We start from the raw sequence: 24020 nt of genomic DNA, 5'->3' as shown, positions 1-24020 counted from the left end.
GCCCGTGAACTTGAAGCCGAAACTTCGCCTCCGGATTCAGTTGTCGCGCAACTGCTGAGGCAAGCGAGTCGGTGAGCGAGTGTATTGCGTTGTGTCGGGAGTATCGAGTATCGAGTACTCAGCAGCAAGTAGCAGGTGTCGAGTGATATTCAATCATGGCTGGGAACATGTACAGGACGTGCCTTTGTGTAAGTGGAGCTGGCAAACAATATGCCAATATATGGAATGTAATTTCTCTTCCAGCTGATAGCCTTGCTGCTGGGCATTGCATGCGCCGCCAGTCCCGCCTACATTCCCCGCCAGACGGCCAAGAAGAGGCCGACACAAAGCGGCGCCTACTACTATAATCCGCCAAGTCCGGCGACCATGGCGGCACTGCGTCGCATCATTCAGGGCCACCTGCAGCGCTTTCAGCTGGCTGACAGGCAGCGTGCACAGCAATGGCAGCAGGGCAGGGTGGATATGCAGCTGCAACCGTATCGCAAGCAGCAACCTGCTGGGGCTCCCACACATCTGAGCTTCGAGTTTGCCGTGCCACCGAATACGCCGACGCCCAAGAACTATGCGATGAACTTCCTGCCGGAGGGCAAGGATGTGGCACCCGGAACTTCCTACATACCGTTAAAGCTGCTGCGGATACGACGCTGAATCAACATGATTAAGCGAGCGAGACCGAAACAGAGAGCGAGAGAGAGGGAGAGACGTCGGCATCGTCTGTTATTCAAATGAGCCGAGGCAATGGAAGTTGGAATGCCGTTCTCTAAGAGCAGCCGGTAAATGAGGTTAATTTGTTATAATCCTACTGGTTGTTATATAATTTAACGATACATGTATATATTTAAATATAATGAGCATAGTCTAAGCATTCCATATTCTAACTTAAGTTCAAGCCAATTTGTGGACTGAAGCAAAACCAAAACACAAGGCATAACTCTGAGTTACGGCCTTTTTTAATTTCAGCCTCCAAATTGCGGAATTAGATAAGAAACCGAATTAAATAAATAAAGCCACGCATAGCTCGTAATGAAACACACACAAGATACATTCACCAAAATTAACTTTGTCATATCATTTACATAATTTAGAAGCGATAAATTAAAACGCACCAAAAACTAAAAACAAAACAAGTAAGAAAGCTCTAGTCGGGGTGCCCGACTAGGAGATACCCTGATCCCAGTCCTTTGAGTTTTGTAATATTTTCCGTAGTTTGTATCGAGTATTAAAAAAAAAAGAAAACAAATAAAAATCGACATTGCGAGACCAGGATTCGAACCCGGATTATTTGCGCAACGTGCACAAACTCTACCAACACCGCCACTTCATAACTAAAAAAAAAAAATAAATAAATAATATAAAACAATAAAAAACATTTCATCTCCTCTGGTCTCGAACCCGGACCAAGCTGCATCCGAGAGGTGCCTCTACCAACGCAGCCACTGCCCTTCTTACGCGAGCTGTTGCAAATTTGAACATAAGTAGCAGCTAATAATTCAGCACAATTCAATCGCAATTTCAATTCTTGGAATAGAAAAGTATACACGCATTTGAATGTATGTGTGCACACGCATAGGAAAAATGCGTGCGCGTGGCGCTGCTGACATGTGCTTTTGCAAATTGGCCAAACGTTTTGTTTAATAACTTCTGTTTTACTTAATGGATTTTAATGAAATTTTCAGCATATGATCTACATATCCTATTGGCTTGGTTGAGATGCAAACGCCTTCACATAATGGCCCTAGTTCCAACTAAACTTAAATTCTAAGAATTTGGGGGAATTTGGAGCCGGTATCCAAAATCCAACAAAAATCAAAATTGCATAAAATATACATAACACTAAATACAAAATTTGGAGGCTCTAGCTCTTAAGACGTTCGAGATATAATTTATTTACTGCATTTCAATAATGTTTTTATTCGATAACAATTAAATGCGAATAGTTATCGAATATTTGAAACAAACTTGACCTGCGCGTGCTATACACGGACCTACAAAAAAAATTTCAAGTCTCTAGCTCTTATAGATGCTGAGATCCACGCGTTCACACATACGGACAGACGGACAGACGGACAGACGGACAGACGGACAGACGGACAGACAGACAGACGGACAGGGCTCAATCGACTCGGCTTGTCGTCCTGATCAAGAATATATATACTTTATGGGGTCTGCCACGCCTCCTTCTGCCTGTTACATACATTTGCACAAAACCATTATACCCTGATTTCCCATTTTTAATGGGATCAGGGTATAAAAACCAAAAAAATAAACGGCCGACAAAAAGCGGATAAAAATGTAGAAAAAGACAAACTGAACTCGAAAATTGCAATAAATCGCTTTATAAGGCCGCGATTGGATATGGTGTTACAGATAATAGACTAACAGTGTGTCGAAATCTCGTTGGTCAAAAACAATCTAATACTTAAAAGTTCAAAATTCATACATTCGTTTCAAATTCATGACGACTAAGAACAAGTCTGGTTCAGAATTTTTTGCCCGTTGTCGACACACCTAAACCACTCTATTTGATTATGAGTATATCACCTGAAACATAAAAATAAAGGTATAATTATATTGGCTGCATATGTAAATTGCTAGTTTAACTAACGCCGAACACATTTGCATAATATTTGGCTGCTTCTTCTGCACTGAAAAGGTCAAATACAGTTTTGTTTAATTGTGCACAATTGTTCAGTGAGTCTCAAACTTTGAAACCGGTTTGACGCACAGCTAAAACAATTGAGCGCTGTGTGCATTGGATTGTGTCTTGACTAATGTGTGCTTTTGTGTCATGACTAAATGATTCATAGCTAAAAGCGAGTTTTTAAAGCTTTTGTTTGTGCTTCAATAGGTGTTTTGAGTGAGCTAGCTATGTATTAAGCTTGATTTTTTATATACATATATTTATATATATTTTGTACATAATATTTTAATATCTATTTTAATATATATACATATATATTTAATTATTGCCAAGAGTTTCTAATGAAAATGATTATACACAAGGTGTTCTCTAAGCTTAGATTTTATTGATTCTGTCAGCTAATTGAGCTGAAGCTGCTGAACTTTGCTTTCTTAACTCTTCAGCAATTACTAGAAATATTATTCAATCTATGAGCTCATTCAATTTACTACAACTTAAAAATACTTGCAAAACACTTTCTATAAAGTTTTTCTACAAAAAGAAATTCAAACGGACTTCACTGAGGATTGGGTTCTTCTAGAAGTATTGCTGGACGAAGTGGACATTGACTGCGGCTCCGCACTTTGCATATTTATTTTCATATGCTGCGAACAAATAAGGGTCAGCCAAGCGTGTCGATTTGAGGCATTCAAAAGCACAAAATAAACAAAGAGCACAAAGCCTTGCAACGTGGCGGTGAGACAAAAGAGATACGAGAATATAATGCCCAGGCGCATATAGCTGCACAGGCCAAAGATCCAGGTGAGGCCCAGCAGAAAGAACAGCAGCACAGACAGACGCAGCTGCTGTATAATTAGCTGGCGTCGTGGATTGAGGGCACGATGAATGCTGTAAATGATGCAGAGCATCATAAAGGCATTGGCAAAGGTTACCAAGGCGATGGGCAGCACTACGCCCAGAGCCAGGCCATAGCCAGAGGGATAGCACAAAGCCGCTTTGCTTTTCAACTGTTGCTGCGAAGGCTTAAAGGACTCGCCGTCCAGCAGGACGACCAAGAACGTGGGCAGCAGTGGCAGCGTCCAGGCCACCACGGCTGAGATGAGTATATAATGACTGGGCCGGGCCACGCCTATCACTGTAACATAACGCTGGAACTGCAGATAGGCTATAATCAGCATCCAGCTGAAGACGACCAGCACAGAGTACTGTAGCACAGCGCCCGATATCAGGCAGCGATTCCAGCTCTGCTTCAGCGGTAATTGCTCTGCGCCCAGATAGCCAAACAGCAGCAGCTGCAACGCCAGAGCCAGGCAGAGATGAAGTAGCACCTTGGTGGATGCCTGACTGCGCCATTTCTTAACGAGCGCCGCAGTTAAAAATATGAAGAGCAATCCGAACAGCGAGAAGCCGCAACCCACTTGGGTGATCGTGTCCAGCAGCTCTTCATGCGTCGCCTTCAACTGCAGGTTCGATTCATCCGCCGCCTGTTGGGCGTAGCTGCCGCCTATCAGAAAGGAAAACTGCGTCAGATGCTGTGCCTCGCAGAGCACGTTCAGCTCCTCGCCACTGCCGCCGCAGGTACTGACCCCATCACTGAGCCACCTCTCATAGTTCCAATAGCCGCAATGGCTGCCCTGGCTAGCGACTTCTGCATGTGGTAGCAAAAAGGGCAGAGGAGCAGGCAGCTGAACTCCTACAGGAATTGCGGGATTATTAGCCAAGCGACAGCTGAGCTAGACTTCGCTGAACTTACCCTCGAAGCCGGGTATCGATATGGACAGCACTTGACTACGTGGCCTCTGACTGCGCTGCTGAGCTCTCTCCACGAAGAGTCGATCGTGAGCGTAGACCTTGAGTATTAGATACGAGGCGCCTCGTTGCTTCAGCTGCTGCCACAGCTCTTCCGGCAAGTAGGTGCCCGTCTGCAAGTCTCTCTCCCTTCTCAGATGCGCCAAGCTCTCATTGGCATAGAGAAAGCGATACCAAAAGCCGCTATTGGCAGATCTTCGATCTTCTGCTGATGCTGAATATATAGCTATTCCAGTGATATTTTCACATTCCGGATTTACATAGAACACGCTCAGATTGCTGGTTATCAGCGCCTGCACGCCCAGCTCCGCGTAGTTAGCTGTTTCCACAGCTCTTCCCCCAGATTTTTCCTCCTCAGCTCTGAATTGTCCACAGCTCTCGCTGGGCACCAGCTCTCGCGGCAGGGCATTCATATAATCCTCGAACTTGCTCAGCAGCGAGTTGGTTGCGTTCAGCTCCGCTGACAGCCGCAACACTTGCTCATCGCTTGACATGATCTCGTGACAAATGCTGACCAGATCCGTGCTTCCAGCTGCCTGCGCCTGCTGCTGCTCCAGCAGCTTTGTAAATATTTGCGCCGTGCTGTAGACATCAACTGGAGCGAGCTGCCCTCGTGACTGGCTTAGTAAATGCCGTAGCTTGGTCAAGGCGATCGTTTTGCAGCTCACATTCTGGATATCTTCCTGCAGCTGATGTAGCTGCCTGCTCAATTGGTTGCCAGCGTCACAGCTGATATTCCCAAGATCCGCCCACTGAGCACTTGCGTTGCATAGTCGCCGCCAGGGCAGACCCTGCTCATTCAAGCAGAGATCACGCATGCTCGCCCACTCACCAGCTCGGGTGCTTGCAAAATGATTCAAATGCGGCTCAAAGCTGACGTTGCCAGCTGCAGTCAATACTTTGTAGATATGTTGGAAATTCTGCGCCTCACAACGTGCCACAGGCACGACCTTTTCAGCAGGCTTCACTGTACTGCTCTGGCTTCTAATCTGCCACTGTTGCTGTGGAAACAGCTGTACGCTTCGCCAGGTGGTGCTCGGCGTGAGACGCACATGCCCCAGACTGGGCCACAGCCCAGCGAAGAGTAAACAAAGCTGCCAAAGCATTTCGCCGTCTGGTTAATTACTGCGACACATGATTTAAGCCCGCTAAGCTGCCAAAGTATTTAAGCTGTTTAAGCCAACGTGTTGTTGTGTTCAGCTCGCGCCACGTTCGACTGTCGCGTCTGGCTTGAGCTCGAGCTTGAATGGCATCACGACTTGAGTTATTCGAAGTCATAAATTTGTGCCCAAGATGCGCTTATCCGCATTACGTAATTACTCACCTGCTCATTCATAAATAAATTCATAAATACTTTCAATAAACATATATATGTAACGACCTTTCTCATTGCTGACTCTACCAAGAAAAACTCAAGTTCAAGTTCGATCGGTAGCTGCTCAACGTCAAAACAACCAGCGAGCATCTCCTCGCCCCTCCATTTCAGCAGTTGCTCAAGCCGTCTATAATTTCTATAATATATTGAATATTGAATAGCAGCAGCAGCAACAGCGCCTCGGCTTGTCGACAACTTCTTCAATATTTTCGAAAACCTCTCGACAGCAGCTGTCGAAATTTTATTTTGATTTGTTTTTTTCCCTCTTTCGGGCGGTCAAGTGTGCCAACTAGTTGACTTTTTATTTGTCTTGAGGCTACTCGAATTTAATTAATAGACCAACATCTGGCTCAAGTTATTTAAATCAACAAGAACACATGCGACGCTCACATTAATCTTGCAAGCTTTTCGTTTATAATTATATCAACACACTAAACTCGAATTTAGTTATATTACTTTAAAACCAGAAATCTTAATTAGATCACATTCCGACTTGGCAGTTGACTATGAAATATAGAAATGATGCAGAAGACGGAATATTCTTTGCTCAGCTGCAAACGGATTATCGATATAATAGAATTATAGCCATGATTCGTCTTTAGCTTTGAAATTGGCATACCGGAAATAAACTCTGATTTTGGCATCAGCAACAGGGAAGACAAGAGAGAGCCGAAATTCTTTGAAGATGCCGAATTCATTGTGTTATCCATGCCAGATGAATGTCAGATGCATGCCAGAGATAGGAGAAGTTTGAACAAATCTGGTTAAAAGTGTGTTAATGATCTGGATAGGTTATATAAGGTAAGGGTATTAGGTATAAGTATCAGGTCGAGTCAACACGTAGAACATAAAATAGCTCGAAAAGGTCTGCCATGAGCTGCCTCAGCCGAGAAAATCTCTCAGAGCTGAGCTAATCTAATTCCAACCCATTTACAACTAACTGATCTCTGCTTATGGAATGCTACAATGGAATGTGGCTTACATTCATTATCATCACGCACACTACGATTCTCATGGTCTGGGTGAACAGCGCCTCACTAAAAAGGAAATCCTAAAATTAAGTCAATTCTTGGATCATCTCAAAAAGACAATTTGTTATCTATTCGAAAACTTCTTGCCCTCTAAAATGAGATGAACAAAACATTCAATAAAGTAAATTGATTGAATTGGTTTGAATAATATTTAAATCTTATTTATATATACAAATTGTTAGATAGATAACGCTTATTAGAAAACTACATTTGCTTTGCATTTTTATTCATAGTTTTGCCTGCTTATAATTTGCCTTGTTTCATTGCTCTTCTCACATGAGAGCTTTGTGACTTCAATTCTGAAATTTTATATATTTTGGAACATGTAAAACTCCACAAGTCATCCTCATTAAAGCATGTTATATGCTGACTCGACAAGAATGAATGCCAACTAAGGATGCACTCGACTGTTGTTTCGGTTGCTGTTGCTCTACGATACCTCGATACCATCTGCCTCTGGCCATTTGGCAGGCAGCTGCACATTTGCATAGTTGTTGCGTTTTGCAGTTGGTCAACTGCAGTTAGAAGTTCTGTCGTACATATTTTTCTGCTCGAGTCAATATATCTGGGTGGCCTGCAAAAATTGCGGAATATTCAAATATTTGTGCGACGGCAAAGTATGGAACGGCAAAGGTGAGCATCGAAATGCAATAAATGTGCTGAAGCGCAAAAGAATTTCATCAAAGCGAATAACGTGCGTCTGTGAGAGTAAATAAAATATTTGCTCAGCTCAAATGATTGGCAATTCAAATCGAATCTTTTACTTTAAACTTTGTGCTAAAATGCAATTTGAGAAAAGCAAATAACAGTCGTGGCAGGTGAGTACAAAATGTCATTTGCACATTTTATTAATTATCATAATTTAATATTCATTTAAATAGCTTGATTAAAAAGTTGAGCGTAAAAAAGTGAATGGAAAACTATTTTTAGTATGAATCGTTTTGATGCTCGAAGCGGAAATATCCTGTAAATAAAGAGTAATATAGAGACAGATACTGAGACAGAGACAGAGGAGATAGTAAGTGAGAGAAATGTATAAAGGAAATGGAAGAGTAAGAATAAGAAGAGTCAGAGTAAGAGTAATAGTAAGAGCTTGACAAAGAGAATGAAAATGAGAATGAGGAAGATGAAAATAAACAGAAAGAGTGAGAGAACAAGAAAATCATATGGAAAGAGGATGAGTATAAGAATGAGATAGATAGAGATAGATAGAGAGAGTGCTATCAGAATACATTAAAACTTGTGTTAAGTACAGATGCATGCATAAGTCTAATACTTAAATCATACATCTCTTCTATGGGGATATTATCAGCAACTGAAATAACTATATTTCAGAGTCATAGAAAATACCCTAAGGTATCAGAGTCTAAGGTCACCCTATAATTTGTAACTATTTGTTTCTTTAAAGGTTTGTTGTTTAAAGACAACTTGATTCTGATAAAAACAAAACCAATCTAAATTATCTAGTAATTCTATTAGTTTATCATATTTACTATATTACTATATTTTACTATATTATTATTACTATATTTAATATAGTATAAACCTTATAATATTTTTTACCTTATGTACTATCTAGATATGTCATTACCCTTTTTATTTAAGCTGTTTTTTTTGCAGTGTACAACAATGATAATAATTTTAAGTATTTAATCTGGTATTTACCGCTTGAAATAGTTTTTGCATTGTGAATTTATGTTGCAGCAGCTGCAATCGCAAAATACAATTTTCATGTTAATCGAATTAAATTCTCCGACATGTTAATTAAATTCTTAAATGCCTTAATTACAATTATGATGATAGTAAAAATGTCATTGTGCGAGCATTTGCTTGATTGACTGATTGATTGATGAGTAAGCAGTGAAAAAGTATACACAAAGAGGTCAAGCAGCTGCTTAGTGAAGCGAAACTCTAGCAATGTTCTTCTCAATCAGATAAACAGTTGTTTCTCTCGTCTCGAATTGCATCTAAATGCAATTTCTCTCTGTCGCTGACTCTGTCTCTGTCTCTGTCTCGCGCTCTATGACTCCAGCGGGTTAGAAGTGAGCTGGAGGTGATAGCAGCCATTAGACTGCGCATCTCGGCTGGCTACAAAGTTTCCTTCACCGCTTTTTTGGGTCTCTGGGAAGTGCGCTGCCTGCTTGGTTGGTTCCACTTCAGGAACTTATTTACTCAAGTGTGATGCGATTATCCTCGCGGCGCTTGTCCTATGTTTCCATGAGCAACTGCAGAAGAGCTGGGCACACAATCTGAATACCATTATTGTCAGTTGGTTTTGTGTGCGTTTGGTTCGTAGTTGAACTTCTTCACTACGCTTCTTGTTTGTTAATTAAATGTCAGACAGATTGTCATCTTTGCGGCGAGCAGTTGATTAGAAAAACTAAAAAGGTTTCCTTCCCAAATCGCAGGGTATCTATTGGGGTATGCTAGCTACAGCAATTACATTTTTGTATTTACTTTCCTCGAGAGCTCTTAGCTTGACTCTGTGTTTGAGCAGCAGCTGTAGTGCTTTCTATTTCTATTTCAATTTCAAGGCAAGGCAGGTTAGGGTATTTTATTTGTGGGTAACGTCTGTTTGGCTTTGACTTTAATAGACTGCTGTCTGCTGCGGGCGCTAATGCCCAAGCCATACCTGGCTACACTTTCGCTATTCAAGGCTCGTTCTATCAGTGTCAACGGCATTGTCAGCCTGCCAGCGGCAGCTCCTTCGTTGGCCTTATGCCGACATTTATCAGACATCGCAGCTGACTTTTGTTGTGGTCTCTGCGGCTGCACTTGCAGCCTTTCAGCACAGTCTTAAATAAAAGCTGAATTAAAACAAATAAAAATTGTTGCAGGTGCTTTGCTTATGACCGTTAAATACTCTGTTGCTGTGAAAAAGAGTTTAGTCTGGAACTGCACGGATGCAGTGTCTAAATTGATGTCTTCATGTGTCAGATATAAATTATATTGTGCTAAGATCTTAGATAACTTAAAATAGAAAATTATTGAAGTAAAATGAATGCATGTGAAATGTCGACACAATATTTATTATTAATTTTTAATGTGTCAATATCGTTTGCTAAATGCCTAAGACTTCTAAGCAATTCAACTTAAGCCTTAGCAGTGCCATCTATGGCTCAGTAGCCAAAGCCAACCAGAAAGGGAGAGAAAAAGAGTCTTCGTGAGAGCGAGCTTTTCGGCAGCTTTTATTCGTAAACAGCTGAGCGTGTGCCTGGCATATTGACTAGCGGCTGGCAGGCGACAGGAGCTGCCACCAGCCAGCGCGTTAGTGGCTGTTGGAAAAGCGCACACAAGTGTCCTGGCGCCAGCTGCGCTGTTCTTTAATATAACAAGCATCAAGCGGCGGCTGCTCAGTCGTCGATGGCTGTTTCAAGCTAACACTGTTCAAGCATTGCGCTCGCACAACCTGAGCAAAAGGCTATTCAAAGAAGGCTCGCGCGCGCTTCGCTTATCACAGAGCCCAGACCAAATGCGAAAGTTGTGAGTGAATGAGTGAGTGAGTGTTTGTGTGTGTGTGTGTGTGTGTGCTTGCGTGTGTGTGTTCCAGGATGTTGTTTGGCGAAACTGAAGTGAAAGTCAAATCTAAAATACAAAACAAATAAATCACAAGCCAAAAATAAAACAAAGGCCCGGAGTGAACGAATATATTAAAGTAAATAGAGCGGCGCAAGCAAATCGCTAAATAATAAAAACAAAAATACAAAAAAACACATAAGAAATATGTGAGAATCCCGCCAACGGACTGAGTCGATGCGGCGTATGCGCAACGCTTTTCTGAACAAGAATTAAAGCATACTTTTGAGGGCTCTAATTTATTTCGGTGCGCATATTTCTGTCGCTATTGTCTCTATCAACTGATGGGGCGGCAAGGGGGCGTGTCATAATTTATGTTTTACGGTTTCTTTTTTTTTGGTTTGTTTTTGTCTTTTTTGGTGTTCACGAATAAAGAAAAAATTACAATGGCACAAGTGGACAAAGCGTTGGAACAAAACGAATAGAAATATTTGCCTCAATATGTCAAAGTTTATTAGACATTTGGCTTTGCGTGCCCGCGGCAATTTGTGGACAGTTGTTGCCAGTTGTTGTTGTGGCTGTTGCTGCTTTCTGGCTGGCACGGATAGTAAAACGTCCATTAGTTTTGATAAATGTTTGCCCAGTTGAACATACAATTGCCCAATTGGACAACTGGCCGCGCAGCACGACCTAAGCTGCCGCGGCTGGGGCTGTGGGCTCATTATGAAATGGGCTTCGGACCACTGTCCGGCCCATCATTTACTTAGTTACTGCACGTTTAGTGTCAAATTGACAGACAATTTGTGTGCAAATAACGAGCAAAAATATCATTTCACTTAAGTAATATTCGCGTGTTAAACACTTGCTTGCATCATTTGGTTGACAAACCGTTCTGAGGGTGCTTCCTACCATGCCTGAATGCTCGCTAAGTCGGTCCTGCGACATTGTCATTGCTTAAGCCACAACAACGAGTTGGCAGCTCCCGAAGACACTCGAGAATGAGTCGCACTTTGCTTGCCCAAGGAGCTACCATTTCCCAAAATGTTCAAATGTTTCACGTAATTAAAATTAGCGAAATTGGAAGCCACTTGAAATGGGTTCGGCGCCTGGTTTGCTTGTTTAGTTGGCTGGCTGGCAGGTGAAGTGCGACCTCATTTGCCGTACTAAACTCGTCCGATTAATATGCAATAAACGCCCAAATCAGTTAGCAGAAGTGACTCAAAGCAAACAACTGCGCCGAGCGCCGAGCGATAAGCGATAAATGTGACGCGGGACCAAAAGCAAAAGTTAAACAATGAGACACAGCTCTGACTAAAGCTGAAATTAGTACAGAATATAAATATATCTAAATATATATATGAACTCTGTATAAATATCCGTGCTCGTGCTATGCACCTTAACGAACGCGCTAATGGCACACACAACTTACACACACACAACCAAAAGATAAAAATCAATATTTTAACTTGGGCCTTAAAAAACTTGTTAAACTTTTGCGGCCGCTCCAAAGGGCATTCGTCTTAAAGTTGACTTGGCAAAACGGGGCATATCCTTGCAAACAGCTAAGCGTGCAGCAACGACTTTCTCTTCTTCTCCGTCCTATTCGCCTTCTTCTTATTGCTACCCAGTTGCATGCCCCAAAGTGTGCATTTCGCAGCGTTGCTGCTGGCTTCAAAATGGGCGACGCCTTAATTGCCGCACACTTGGCGCGGCGCATAAATTTTGGTGCTACGCTTGACTTGCTATACACACACATACACATTTGCCCATCTAAAAACATGTGTGTGTGTGTGAGCGCGCGAGTTTGTGTGTGTAATTAAACAGCGTTCTGCATCCTTTGTGCCGCTTGTTGTTGCCATTTTAGCTGCTTCTCGCATGCCTTTGTTGTGACCCAGTTGTGCTGGCTACGTGTGCGCCTTTGGCAGTTGCACGTGTTGCATGTGGCATGCAACAAACAGCCAGGCATGCAATAACAGCTGCAATAAGCCGCCAGCAAACGGAAGAATACATATAGCTACCAGTTACCAGTTGCCCACTAGCAGCTAGCAGCTAGCAGCTCCTTAAGAGCTCACTCGCAGTCATTGGCATATTTGATTAGCATTTCGTTCTTAAAAAATATAAGTAAGAAAGAACCAAAAATGGTGAGGCGTGGTCTCCTGACATATGTAAGAGGTGGCCAGGGCACAAAATAAATAAAAGCAAAGGCCAACAAAATTTAAAGCGACGCGAATACGAAACGAAACAAAACGAAACGGAACGAGCGAAACGAAATGCAAAGCTGAAAACATTGTTAAGCCGATTTCAATGTATAAATTCATGAAATATTCATGTCCTTTGTGGCATTTCTGCTGTCATCTGAGTAGCCCACACAAGTCCTTACAGCTTGGCCAAAATCTTGCCGAACTTCAACTCAAATATTAAACCCAAAAATATCAACAAATAATCTTAATATCTAACTTAAACATGTGCAGCTCTCAACTCTAGCTCTGTGAAAAAGGCTTCAGATGCTTAACTGAAATTGCTTTAAGTTCAGTAAATATGAAATATTGAAGACGTTATGAATAGCATTTGATAAACAGCAATTTGTGCAAGTGAATCTAAAACGCCAGCAAAACACTTTTGCATTTCAACAGAGACCAAAACTCAAACAGCCGGCCAAAATGGTAAGTTAGGGTATTCAAAGTGCACTCGAATCGAAATTGAATGTGTGCATGAATAGACACCAAAACTAACAATTTATAGAAATATTTAATTGATAGCTCAACTAAAGTGATAAATTACATTTTTATAGCTGCAACCAAATTCCAAAATATATCCACAGTAAAATAAGGGAAAACAAAATAAGCAAATGGAATTTTTGGAAGCAGGCAAAATATTTAGATAGTTGATCGAATTCATAAATATTTGATTGATGTAGAATAATATTTTGATGGATGATTATGAATACAAGCAGAATAATAAAGGGGGGAAAATAAAATATATGAAAGCATTAAACATTAAATATTACAAAAAACCAAAAAAATTCTTGTTATTTTTAATTATTTTATAGAAATTTAATTTGATTGAATTATAGAAGAAATTCTGCCTAACAAATATATATGCTAAACTGTTCTTTATAGTGCTGTTTGACTGTAGTTAGAGAAATCATTTCAAGTTAAGTTAGCAAAGCAAAAAGAAAATGAAACACAAGACATTTCATTTAATAAACCTAATTCTCAAATACGTCGACGTATGCAGATTTTATGACATAAATCAGAATAAATAAAAATGCGAAAAAAGTCTTTAAAGGCCTTCGGTGGAACAAATTAAATGCCAAGGACAATGATAAAATTCAACTTGCCAAGAGTATCAACTCAATGACAAGGCAAACAAACTTCACATGTTGACATGCTACACTCACACACAGAGAGAGAGAGAGAGAGGCACTCACACACAGACATATCAGCAGCGTTCCTCATTTAATGATAGCGATTGTCGCATTTCTTCACATGCTTTTCCATTCTATTTTTAAATTACGTCAAACTGGGAAACACGTAGAATTGTTTGGCTCTAGTTGTTGTTTATTTAGATTCGATGTTATTGCTTGCGTTAATGCTGGAACATTTCAATATATGCACAACAAAGGCAATAAACATCAAATATCGGTTAGATATATCTTCATCAGGCGGCTAACAACAGTAACAGCAACAGCAGCTCATGTACTGTGGCCCACTAGACGTATGCGTAATGTATGTAAATATATTTCAAGTATTTTCCTGGCTTGCTTTGCATCACTTCCGGCGGAAGCGATTGATTGTGCGCCATCTTGCAATGCTCTATGGGCATGTAAGAGTGTTCCCTACTCTCTCTCGGTCTCTCGCTCAGTGTGGGGCTTGATTTCGCATAACAAATCAAATTGATTGCTCGTCGGATACATTTAAAAGAAATGAAATGCGCAATCCTTATTGATTTCACATTTTTAACAACAATTCGCAGAGCCCCAAACATAAGCCTCAACGAGTTTTTCATCATACTTTGATATACATTTTTTGTATATTTTCATTATTCTTTTTTTTTTGCCCGGGTCCATTTTATTATCACTTTATTCCGCCAGCGAATGTAATTAAAATGTTAGCAGCATTCAATTTAGCTGGCACTTTTATGATTTCATTTTGAGTGGCCATAAAAATGTTTCTGTAATTTCTGAGAGTCCGCCAGTTAAATTTCGGCATTCAGATAAATGAAATCCAGATAAAATACTGTACACGATTATATATTAGGCATTAACATGTAACTGTCCCATAATAATATGATATTATTATTCCTACTTGCAGTATGGCTTTGTTAACTACGCCCTGGAGTTGCTGGTGCTCAAGCATTTCGGCGAGGAAATATGGGAGAAGATCAAGTAAGTAGCGCCAACAACTGCGCACAGACGAAAGCTCATTAGAAGCGGCTAATGCGAAAACTAGCTTCGTCCTAAGGCAGAACTTGGCATATCATCAGAAATTAATGTGCGACTTTTATTTTGCGCCACGAAACTAAGACAAGTTTCCCAGAAACAGAGGAACAAACAGTTGGAAATGGGTTTCATTGTGTTGTGGGCAAAGCGGAGAAGTGGAAGTCTTGATTAACATATTGTATTATGCAGAAGTTCATTAATTTTCTTACGGCAGCAAACGTATTTATGAAGATATAGATGCAAATGCTGGCAATTATTAGCACGTCGTATTTTTAATGTAAAATGGCTAGAGCTTGAGTTTGAAGGGGTGACAAAGAAGTAGCTTGGACAAAAATTAGTAAGCATTACAAATGTAAATTAAAGAAAGCCCTTTCTAATTAAGTCCGCAAAGCAAATTCTTTTGATACAAAATACCAAAAAAAATTTTTTTAAAATAAACAATATCATTGTTATGACTATAATTATTAAAAACTAAAGAATATAAATAATAATAGTAGAATGATATAAATATAATGGTAAATAAATGGTAATAAATAATGATAATGATAATGATAATTATAATTTAAAAAATAATAATAATAATGAACTAAAATAATAATGATACTAACAATAATATAAGCGATATGAGTAATATTTATGATATTAAAAACAATTATTACAAAAGCCGTACTAATAGCGATAGTTAATGTTATTAGAACAAAGAAAGACTTAAACAAATGACAGTGGTCTAATAGCTAACGACTTGCTGAAATGAATCCCTCATGACACACAGCCAAGCGCATAAACACTTTGCTAACTGCCGGAAGTGTGTGAAAACAATTGAGTGTACGTGTGTGGGTGTGTTCGTGTGTGTGTCCATGTTATTTATTTACTATTCAATTGGTGTTGGTCTGGCCTCAGGGCTGCTGGTATCATTTCAGTTTGAGATGCCTTTGCAAACTGGCATTGCGCCGCATTTAATTAATAACTAATATAAACATAAATTTATGCGCAATTGTGTGCCAAACACTAACCGCAATTAACTAATTATCCATTTTTCACATGGCTGGAACGTGCTGCCACGCCCACGCACAAGAGTACATAAATTAGTTGTGTATATATGTGTGTGTGTGTGTGTTGTCAGTGGCACATAAACAAAGCAAAACACGCGTCGCATTAATGTTAACAACGATTTGTGGGCCTAAATGCAGCGCCAGAATTAACGGATATCCGGCCAAAAATGTCTGTGTGTGTGTAAGAGTGTGAGGTGTGTTCGTGTGCGTGTCTGTAGGCAAATACATTTCGCATTTATCTTAATTAAGTTATTGATATTGCGTGTGTATTTGCTGAGCGCCCGTTTGTGCTCCTGTTTTCTCCTTTTAGAAGTCATGGCTGTTCCTGAGTCATGCGCTAATTTCTCCTGCCCCTTTCATAAGTCAGCCATTTGGTCTTTGCGGTCTTTTTGGCAGGCAACTTGGCAACCAGTCGCCCGTCACCCGTCTCCCGTGCATGACGTCAGTGGCGAGAAGCTCTTGACGTTGCTAATTGAGCAAGATTTATGATTTTTGATTGCCTAACCGCAAGTCAGCTGACTAAAGAACTTGCGGCATTAACTTGGCCAACAGCAGAAACCCTTTTAATTATCTACATGAAAGGCAACAAGCGATTCAGCCAGAAAGGCAACTTTTCTCATTTGTTGAGAGAAAACGCGCTCAGCTTAACCCCAGCCTAAACGTCTGTCTGCCAATGGTGCTGCCAATGACATGACTTTAATTACATTGCAGCCAGTCGGCGTTGGCAGTGGGCAATCAGTGCAGCAGCAGCAGCTGTGACTGTGGCATTCCGTACAGCACTGGGGCAGTGTGGAAGTGTGGCAGTTGGCAGTGGCAAGAGCCACACTTATTATACTGCCACTTGAGGCGCCCAGCCATTGGCATTGACGTTCGCCCACACTTGAGTCAACATACACACAGACAGAGAGAGATAGACTCAAGCATATTCAATTGGCGCTGGACGCGTGTCGTGTTTTCTTTCGATTCCAAGAACTAGGTCTAACTTGGCACTTGGTGTTCGTGTCCTCAACAGGTAAACGAGTGCAATAATTGAACACGATGATGCATGTTGAGTAATGTAACTAAAGGAATACGGCACAGCATATTTAAAATACCATAAAGTGTCAGCTCATGCGTATACGTAATATAAATGTTAGCCCGAAGTGCTTAAAATTTGTATACTGCATGCTTAAAAGCAACTAAGTTAACAAATACGAAAATTTCTTTAAGCCTACGAGTTTGTCTAACAGGACAGCACTTAGCCATCGCGAGATGGGCTATTATAGTATTATATAACTCAGGGAAAATTTATTATAAGAATTTACTACAACACAGAATTCTTCAATTGTGTATTTTAAATAGAAGTTGGGGTATTCCATACGATATTAAATATTTTACTAATATAGCAAAGGAGAGTATTACGCCTAAGGCACAGGAAGCAAGACTTGACGCAATTCATTACAACTCTCCATTCGCCTCTCTGTAATTTAATACTATTTTATATTTTGATTAAAAGTTGCTTTGCTGTCAGAAGAGTTTCTCAAATAAATTCACTTTTAATAAAAATTAAAATTTCCTCAGGTTACATCTCATAAAGTGCTGCACCTAGCACAGTAGCTAGCCTCGTGACAGGCTCGCATCTCTAGAAGCGCTCACAGACAAGAGTTGACGTCCTCGTTTGCCTCTCGTTTAGTTGCACTCGAAGGCATTGTCAAAGCATTCATTAAAAAGAAAGCAAGACCAAAGGCGAATACCATTGACAGGATACAAGGAGCCAGCGCATACGTGCGTGCCCGTTATAACTACTGTCTGTGTCTGTCTTTGTGTCTGAGTCTGAGTCTGTGTCGCTATCTCTTTCTATTTCGCTTTCAATCCCTCACTGTCTGTCTGTCTGTGTCTGAGTCTTCAATATGAATGGCAATGGCATTTGCCTTGATTGACGCACTGCTGACCGCAAATGAATGAATGTGTTTGGCTGCCTCTGCCTCTTCCTGTGCCTGTATCTATAGCTATCTCTATCTCTCACTATGTCAGTTGATTGCCTTTAAAGCTGACAGCTGCTTTATTTAGCTTTAAAGCCAGAAGACGTGGCTATTTAGCCATCGCCTGCACTTAATCAGAATCTCAGCGCTAAGTGCTTGATGGCTGCTTCTTTTACTCTTTATCGTTATCCTTATTGTTATTGTTATTGTTGTTGTTGCCGCATAATTGCAAAGCATCAATCTACAAATGAGCTTCATTAATTTGCCACATAAATAAGAACAATCAGAAGATTGAGCTTAAGCCCAAAGCTGATTCAACTGCTTGGAAATATTTGCTTGAATTTTGCTTCTGTCTATTCTCACACTCTTTAAGGTTGGCTTGAGCTGGGTATATTGAAGACAGAAGACAGCGAAGCCTTTAATCAATCAATTAAACTTAGTTCTCAATTTCAAAATGCTCACCTCCCATATAGGAAATTTGACTAAACGAAGACAGATCAAAACTTTAAATTTGATCAAATAACTAAGCTCAACTTACAGAGCATCTGTTAGTCAAGCACTCTTTGGCTAATACACATTCACTTTTTTAGCCCTGCGGCTTGACTTTGACTTTGATGTGCCACAAGGAGCACAAAGATTGAGTAGCGGCTCGTGCACAATGCGCGACGGCTGAGGCCGCAGCGCTTGACATTAAAGCTCATGAGAGACACACTCATACACACATAACATGCAGAGACACTCTGTTGGCCACGGTCAAAGTGGCAGTTGTTGTGCTAATACACACAGACCGGAAATGTAGCTGATCCCCCCTCCGACAACGGCCCACAGCAGCGCACATCTCTGCTGTCGCAGTGTCGTTTTATTGTTATTGTTGCAAAAGTCCTTGTTATTGTTATCGTTGCTGCTGCCGCCGCTGTCGCTGCTGTTGCTGCTGTTGCTGCTATGCGTGTTTGTGGCACTTTAGACAAAAATCGATTTGCCTATAAAATGTTTTACACACACACACACGACCACAATAAGGCCAAGCTGCATGTGTCGGCATGGCGTCTAAGCTCCAAGGCCCCCCAAAGCCACCCACCCACAGCTGTTCGTCTGTCCGCTCAGCCAGTATGTATGTCAGTCAACATGCTTGTGCGTAAGTCTGTGCATATGCTGGCTCAGCTGAGCTGCTGTGCTTACTGCCAAAAATTCACTGCTAATGTGTTGCCACCCCCTCCCCCCTCTTACTTTAACTCTAAGCCAACTGCCGGGCCGCACAGCCAACTGACATGCGGGCAACTGGGCAGCGATTGATTATGCACACATTGTGTGCTGGCTCGCTTCGGAACGCTTTCAACTCAATTTCGCTTGGGCCAAATTTAGCCCGGACGGTCAGTGCGAAAATAGCAGGGCTAAAAACGATTCTAATTTATAGAAATTTTGATTAGATCGATGACAAACTAAAGTGCTCAGTCACCTTCTATGCCAGCCCAATCGACTGATGAAGTCGGGTCGTTTTTGCATCTGGGAACATTGGTTGATTGGCGCGCAATTGCGTTTGGAATTGTCATCAGGGCCTCCGACCGAAATTGGGCCATAATTCTGCGACCTGGCTATGTCATTTGGGTCGCAGCTAGTGGCATGGAAAATGTGATATATTGACGCAGAGCGTTGGATTAGCTACACGCCTCGCCACGCTTTGCTTATTGCGCATACGCCTAGTGCGCCGTGGGCCCCTGTGAAATGCAAATGCTCAGCCCTGTAACATTTTTGCAACTTATTAACTTTGAAAGCGTGGCAGCTGCGCCAGCTGCTGACAAATCTTAAAGTATCATCAATCATCATTTTGCCCCATGCAGCTGGCAAAGGGATAGCGAAGCGAGCCCATTTTGTCAGCTAGGCGCAGATTTTCAATCTGATTCGACTACACACGCAATTGAATCCTTTTTGTTTGTGGCTATCATTAAATATACATATTTACACTCGCATTAATTCAAAATCTGTTCGCTAAGTGCCGCTTAAAAAGCCGCGCTCAACAATTTGATTTCTCTTTATTTTGCTCGTTGCTTTATTGCCGGAGGAAAGCCCATTAGGCTTCTTGTCCGAGCTTCATATTACAGCGCTTTATTTTAGCCAACCATTTGTGGCCCTTCCTACTCTTTAGATATTCATATCAGCTCACACACACGCACACGCACACACTCACACACACACGCAAATCCACGCCCGCAGCATTATGTGGTGTTTTCCTCTTTCTATTTTTTGTTGTTGTTTTTTTTTTTTGGCACACGAAAATCGATCGCATTTTCATGGCAGACATTATGGAAATTCGAGTCGCTTTTCAAGTGTTTGTCTGTGTGAGTGACGGAAATGGCATTTCTCAGGCATGTAACGAGTTGAGGGCGCGCGTGTGTGTGTGTGTGTGCTAATGCGTCAACAAATGTGCGTTGGTGCGTCTCAAGTTTCAATCCCAACCAAAAAGCCGTTTCGTTTTGCGGAAAAAAATGCCTCTAGTTTTAAATATATAACAGAAACGTTGCCAGTGATGTGCGAGGTGTGTTTGTATGTGTGTGTAGCTAACCAACTCACGTTAAGCCCACAAACAAGATGAAATACTTCAGTGGAGTCTACGAGCCCGCTAGATGCTGCGTATTTATTTTGAGTCTATGCAGTTAAGGCCACTTTGAAAAGCATTCATAGGCAGGAGTGACAAAACTCAACTGCTTACAGGGTATCTTATGGCATGGCATAGCTGATAATCTTGTAAGACACTTGATTAGAAGAAAGAGAAAAACATATCAATTTCATTGCGTAAGAGTCTCAATTCACTTCTTGTAAGAAACTTACTTTAGCAAGTGTATGCCCAACGGCTACAGGGTATACAGACAGCAAGAGCCGTCAAGTCAACCCTTTGCACACCTGCACACTTCACAAAACATCGCTAGCTTATTTGCAAGTTTTTCTCTTTTCTGTTTGGCACATTTTCATATGTTGCCTGAAACTGTCGCCGATTGTTTTCGACAGTTGAACGCATCCAATAATATCTTTATTTTGACTGGGGTGGGCAGCGCCTCTACCCAACTGTGTTTTTCCCTCAGCTATGCCATACTAAATGCCTCTTCATTTGACACGTTTTCGCACTTATCGCTGAGATTACTTTTCCCATTGATTGCATTTCCTTTCCTTTCGAAGTCTCTTCGCGGCGACTTCTCGACTTTCTTTTTTCGGCTGCTTCATTTATTGTTCGTTTGATTGCTTCATATTCATCGCATTGGCACACCAGGTGTAGCCACGGCCATGCCCACAATTTATGCTTGTAAGTTGGCGTTTTATGTGCAGCACTTTTATCGCTTTATGAATAACGCCTCGCGTGCGTGCGCTCAAAACTTGGCCACGCGGCGCATACGTAATGCGAATGGTGTCAAAGAAAAGTCTACTACGACTCGCATTATCGCCAGTTATGGCTTCTCAATGGCTTCCCCTCTCGGCGGCGACTCTTTAATACGTTCAACTCAAATCGAGTGCATTAATCCAAACCAAAACATAATCAAGTTCCATATCAAATTGTGCGCTCGACAATTGTGAATGGTCCGAATTAATATTAGATTCAAATTTACATATTTTATATAAATATCTCTATAATTAAGCACTTTATATATATAATTCAGTTATTTTAAGATGACCTATTCCATATCTTGTTATAAATACACAAACTTTGTTAATTCCGCTGTACATGCTAAATTGAGGTCATTTCGCTCCGCTTAATCCTCGATGTGATAATCAAAGCCGACTCAGCCTTGAGGTGCGAACACTTTTTGATGGATTTCTGGCGAAAAGCTGTTGTAGGCCGCGCTTAACTAATTTCCAACTCACTTGACGCCAAATGCTAATTATAAATTTATCGACTTTCGTGCCAAAACTAAAGACCGCACAAAAGTCCATTAATTCGTAATAATAACTTGATACAGGGCAAACAGCAAATATTTTGGTAGCAAGCCGACGGTGCCCCGCCCCCATTAAAAAGCCTTGGGCTGCTCTACTCTTACCATACCTTGACGCCGGCGGGTAGGCAACAAATATTAATTAAATAAGTTAAATATGCTGGTTGCCTGTTCGTGCTGTGCTGTGCTGTGCTATGTGGATGGGTCGTATGCGCAATGCCTATCGCGTTAATCATACGCCCAGTGCTCGCCATGCGGAAAGTTTCGACTGTGTGTATGTGTGTGCTTGCAATAAAATTACGTTCCTTTTCATGGTATGGTCAGCTGCACGGCAAGCTTGTGAAAGGGCGTGCCCTGATGGTCGACCCACGTATTTGGCGTTTAAATGCATCAGCGGAAAAATTCTTATTTATTGCAGTCGAGAATTGTGTAACAGCTGTGCGTATGTGTGGGTATGTGTGTGTGTGTTGAGGTTGCCTTTGGGACGCTGTGCAACACTTAAATGCAATTTTTATGGCACTCATGCAGCGGATCAACGAAGCGAAACTTCATAAATTCTTTTTCTCTTTGTTAGTTGTGCTCTCCCTCTCTCTACATCTCTCTCTCTCTCTGTATCTCTCTGTTAAAATTCAAGTGAGAAATACAACTTGAATATGCAATTCAAAATGCATTGAATGCGATTAAATTTATTCAAGTGCCTGCAACAGCGGACACATCAATTTGTTGCCACAAGCTGTGGCAGCTGCCAACTGCTTGAGTCGCAGCTCAAAGCAAAGCTCCGCTCGTTTGTCTAACAGAGATTTGTGTCCGCCCTGCCTGCGCCCTGCGCCTCTCATGCAAATTGATGGCGCTGACCAACGGCAGGCAGTGTAAAGGAATTGTACTACTGATTTGCATGCAACAACGCGCACATGTCTGCGACTGTTTGCTTCCGCCTCGCACACACAGACAACAACAGCAGGGACTGGGACAGCGATTCAGCTGCCTGCGGCGCCATACAGCGACTGCAAACTTGTAAACTGCATTGGCATGCCAGACCGGAAGTGTTGCCTTGTGCCACTGTCAATTTGCGACATTTTGTTGTGTGTTCGTTCGTTCTGTTGCTTATGTTGCTTTCGCAGCAGCTGCCTCGTTTACGTCACTTCGAATTTCGCATTTGCTTTGAGTGCCGCTTTGCCCGTTGGGCATCATTAAATCAAACGCCCCTGCCGACATTATTCCAGCTGTATCTATACCCTGTACATATTGCGATATTCTAAGCAGATTTTGTCTCAGCTATTGGCATATTATTGACACTGATCTGCTGTGTAAGCCCTAAAGAACTATTTTAATGCGATAAGCATTTGTGAGCCAAATGATATGTTAGTCTAGTTCGTGTAATTACTAAATATGGCAAATAATATATTAAATATTATTATATATTTGTGGAAAGGTGTTTTTTCCAACAGATTATTTGCTGATTTATTTCAAGCTTTGTAGCAAAGTATTTATCTATACATTTTCTTTAGTTTCTTTGATATCGAAACTTGAATTAAGTTCATAAAAGTGAAGCTATTGTACACATAATAAGTCAAGAACTTCAAAGAAGAACTAAAAGCTAGCCAAACATTCTGTAAATACACTCTAAAAAAGATTCTAAAAGGGAAAATCTCTTTGATAAGACGCCTCAGAAGGCAACTGCCTGTGGCACAAGCCCAAATAGGCTTTAATAATATTAAATTTCTTTTCTATTTGCAAATTAAATAATTTTTGTTTTCTTTATATGCTGGCAATTATTTTTAAGTTTTACAACTCTTAAAATTAAAGAAAATACATTTAAACATTTACGTTTTCTGATTACAACATTTAAACATTTAATTGACTAAAAAACTTCAAGCAACTTATAGTTGTGGCTTGTTTAGGGAGCTCATCAGTCAACTTAATATTTTTTAAAATTATATAAATGCACATAAAAATATACAAAATAAAGACTTCATGCACATCTACCTCATTTGAAAATGCAGCGTATTAGCCAGTCAGTCACCTGCTGCTGAGTATAAAGAAATTTAATGAAAACCCTTTTGTAATCCAAGCAGCTTATTGCAGAAGCTGCAATAGGCACACGCAGCGCCTCACATTTCGCATGCTCAGCATTTCTTAAGTTTTCGATTACGAAAATTGATTTAATGGACATTAGAAAGAAGTCTAGAAATTCGCCAGATAACAAAGATACAATTATTAACAAAGTTTGGCGAACTCAAGAGCTTTCCAGCTTTAAGGGCTGAATATCGCTGT

At 41.0% G+C, this 24020-nt stretch overlaps 3 protein-coding genes across 9 annotated transcripts in view; 2 read left to right on the top strand and 1 right to left on the bottom strand.

Annotated features, from left to right (window-relative positions):
- The first annotated feature begins 155 nt into the window (after positions 1–155).
- Positions 156–648, top strand: LOC111597824. The gene is made up of 2 exons (XM_023312712.2): positions 156–188; positions 244–648. The coding sequence occupies exons 1-2, from the start codon at positions 156–158 to the stop codon at positions 646–648; spliced, it is 438 nt and encodes a 145-aa protein (XP_023168480.1).
- Positions 649–2974: 2326 nt separating this feature from the next.
- On the bottom strand, positions 2975–5900 carry LOC111597883 (adhesion G-protein coupled receptor G4-like). Of its 2 annotated transcripts, XM_023312816.2 has the most exons (3): positions 5832–5900; positions 4395–5774; positions 2975–4334 (listed from the first exon to the last, which is right to left on the bottom strand). In XM_023312816.2, the coding sequence occupies exons 2-3, from the start codon at positions 5554–5556 to the stop codon at positions 3187–3189; spliced, it is 2310 nt and encodes a 769-aa protein (XP_023168584.2). In that variant the 5' UTR covers positions 5557–5774; positions 5832–5900; the 3' UTR covers positions 2975–3186. The 2 variants fall into 2 exon arrangements, with proteins under 2 accessions (XP_023168584.2, XP_023168583.2); XM_023312815.2 differs by having other exon boundaries at positions 4395–5837.
- Positions 5901–7099: 1199 nt separating this feature from the next.
- LOC111597882 (guanylate cyclase soluble subunit beta-1) overlaps positions 7100–24020 on the top strand; it is a 50587-nt gene continuing 33666 nt past the window's right edge. For 4 of the 6 annotated variants that reach the window (XR_002751353.2, XM_023312809.2, XM_023312812.2 and 1 more), the window contains exons 1-3: positions 10135–10339; positions 12844–13035; positions 14686–14759. Coding sequence is in view for 4 of the 6 variants with exons in the window: in XM_023312809.2 (XP_023168577.2) it covers positions 13033–13035; positions 14686–14759 (77 nt within the window). In the remaining 2 variants the exon portion in view is untranslated. Of the gene's footprint in view, positions 7675–10134; positions 10352–12843; positions 13036–14685; positions 14760–24020 lie in introns of those variants that run through there. The other 2 variants (XM_023312810.2, XM_023312811.2) reach the window with 2 other exon arrangements.

The sequence above is a fragment of the Drosophila hydei genome, unplaced genomic scaffold, assembly GCF_003285905.1.
Source record: "Drosophila hydei strain 15085-1641.00,03,60 unplaced genomic scaffold, DhydRS2 tig00008119-arrow-pilon, whole genome shotgun sequence".
NCBI lineage: Eukaryota > Metazoa > Arthropoda > Insecta > Diptera > Drosophilidae > Drosophila > Drosophila hydei.
Note: the sequence above shows the minus strand (reverse complement) of the source record. Positions and strands in the feature narration are given on the sequence as shown.

Bases quoted from the DNA above. Each gene is read 5' to 3' on its own strand.
- LOC111597883 (XM_023312816.2), bottom strand. From the start codon at position 5,556: ATGCTTTGGCAGCTTTGTTTACTCTTCGCTGGGCTGTGGCCCAGTCTG. The intron at 4,335-4,394 runs GTAAGTTCAGCG...CAATTCCTGTAG, and splicing joins ATCGATACCCGGCTTCGAGG to GAGTTCAGCTGCCTGCTCCT.
- LOC111597824 (XM_023312712.2), top strand. From the start codon at position 156: ATGGCTGGGAACATGTACAGGACGTGCCTTTGT. The intron at 189-243 runs GTAAGTGGAGCT...TTTCTCTTCCAG, and splicing joins TGTACAGGACGTGCCTTTGT to CTGATAGCCTTGCTGCTGGG.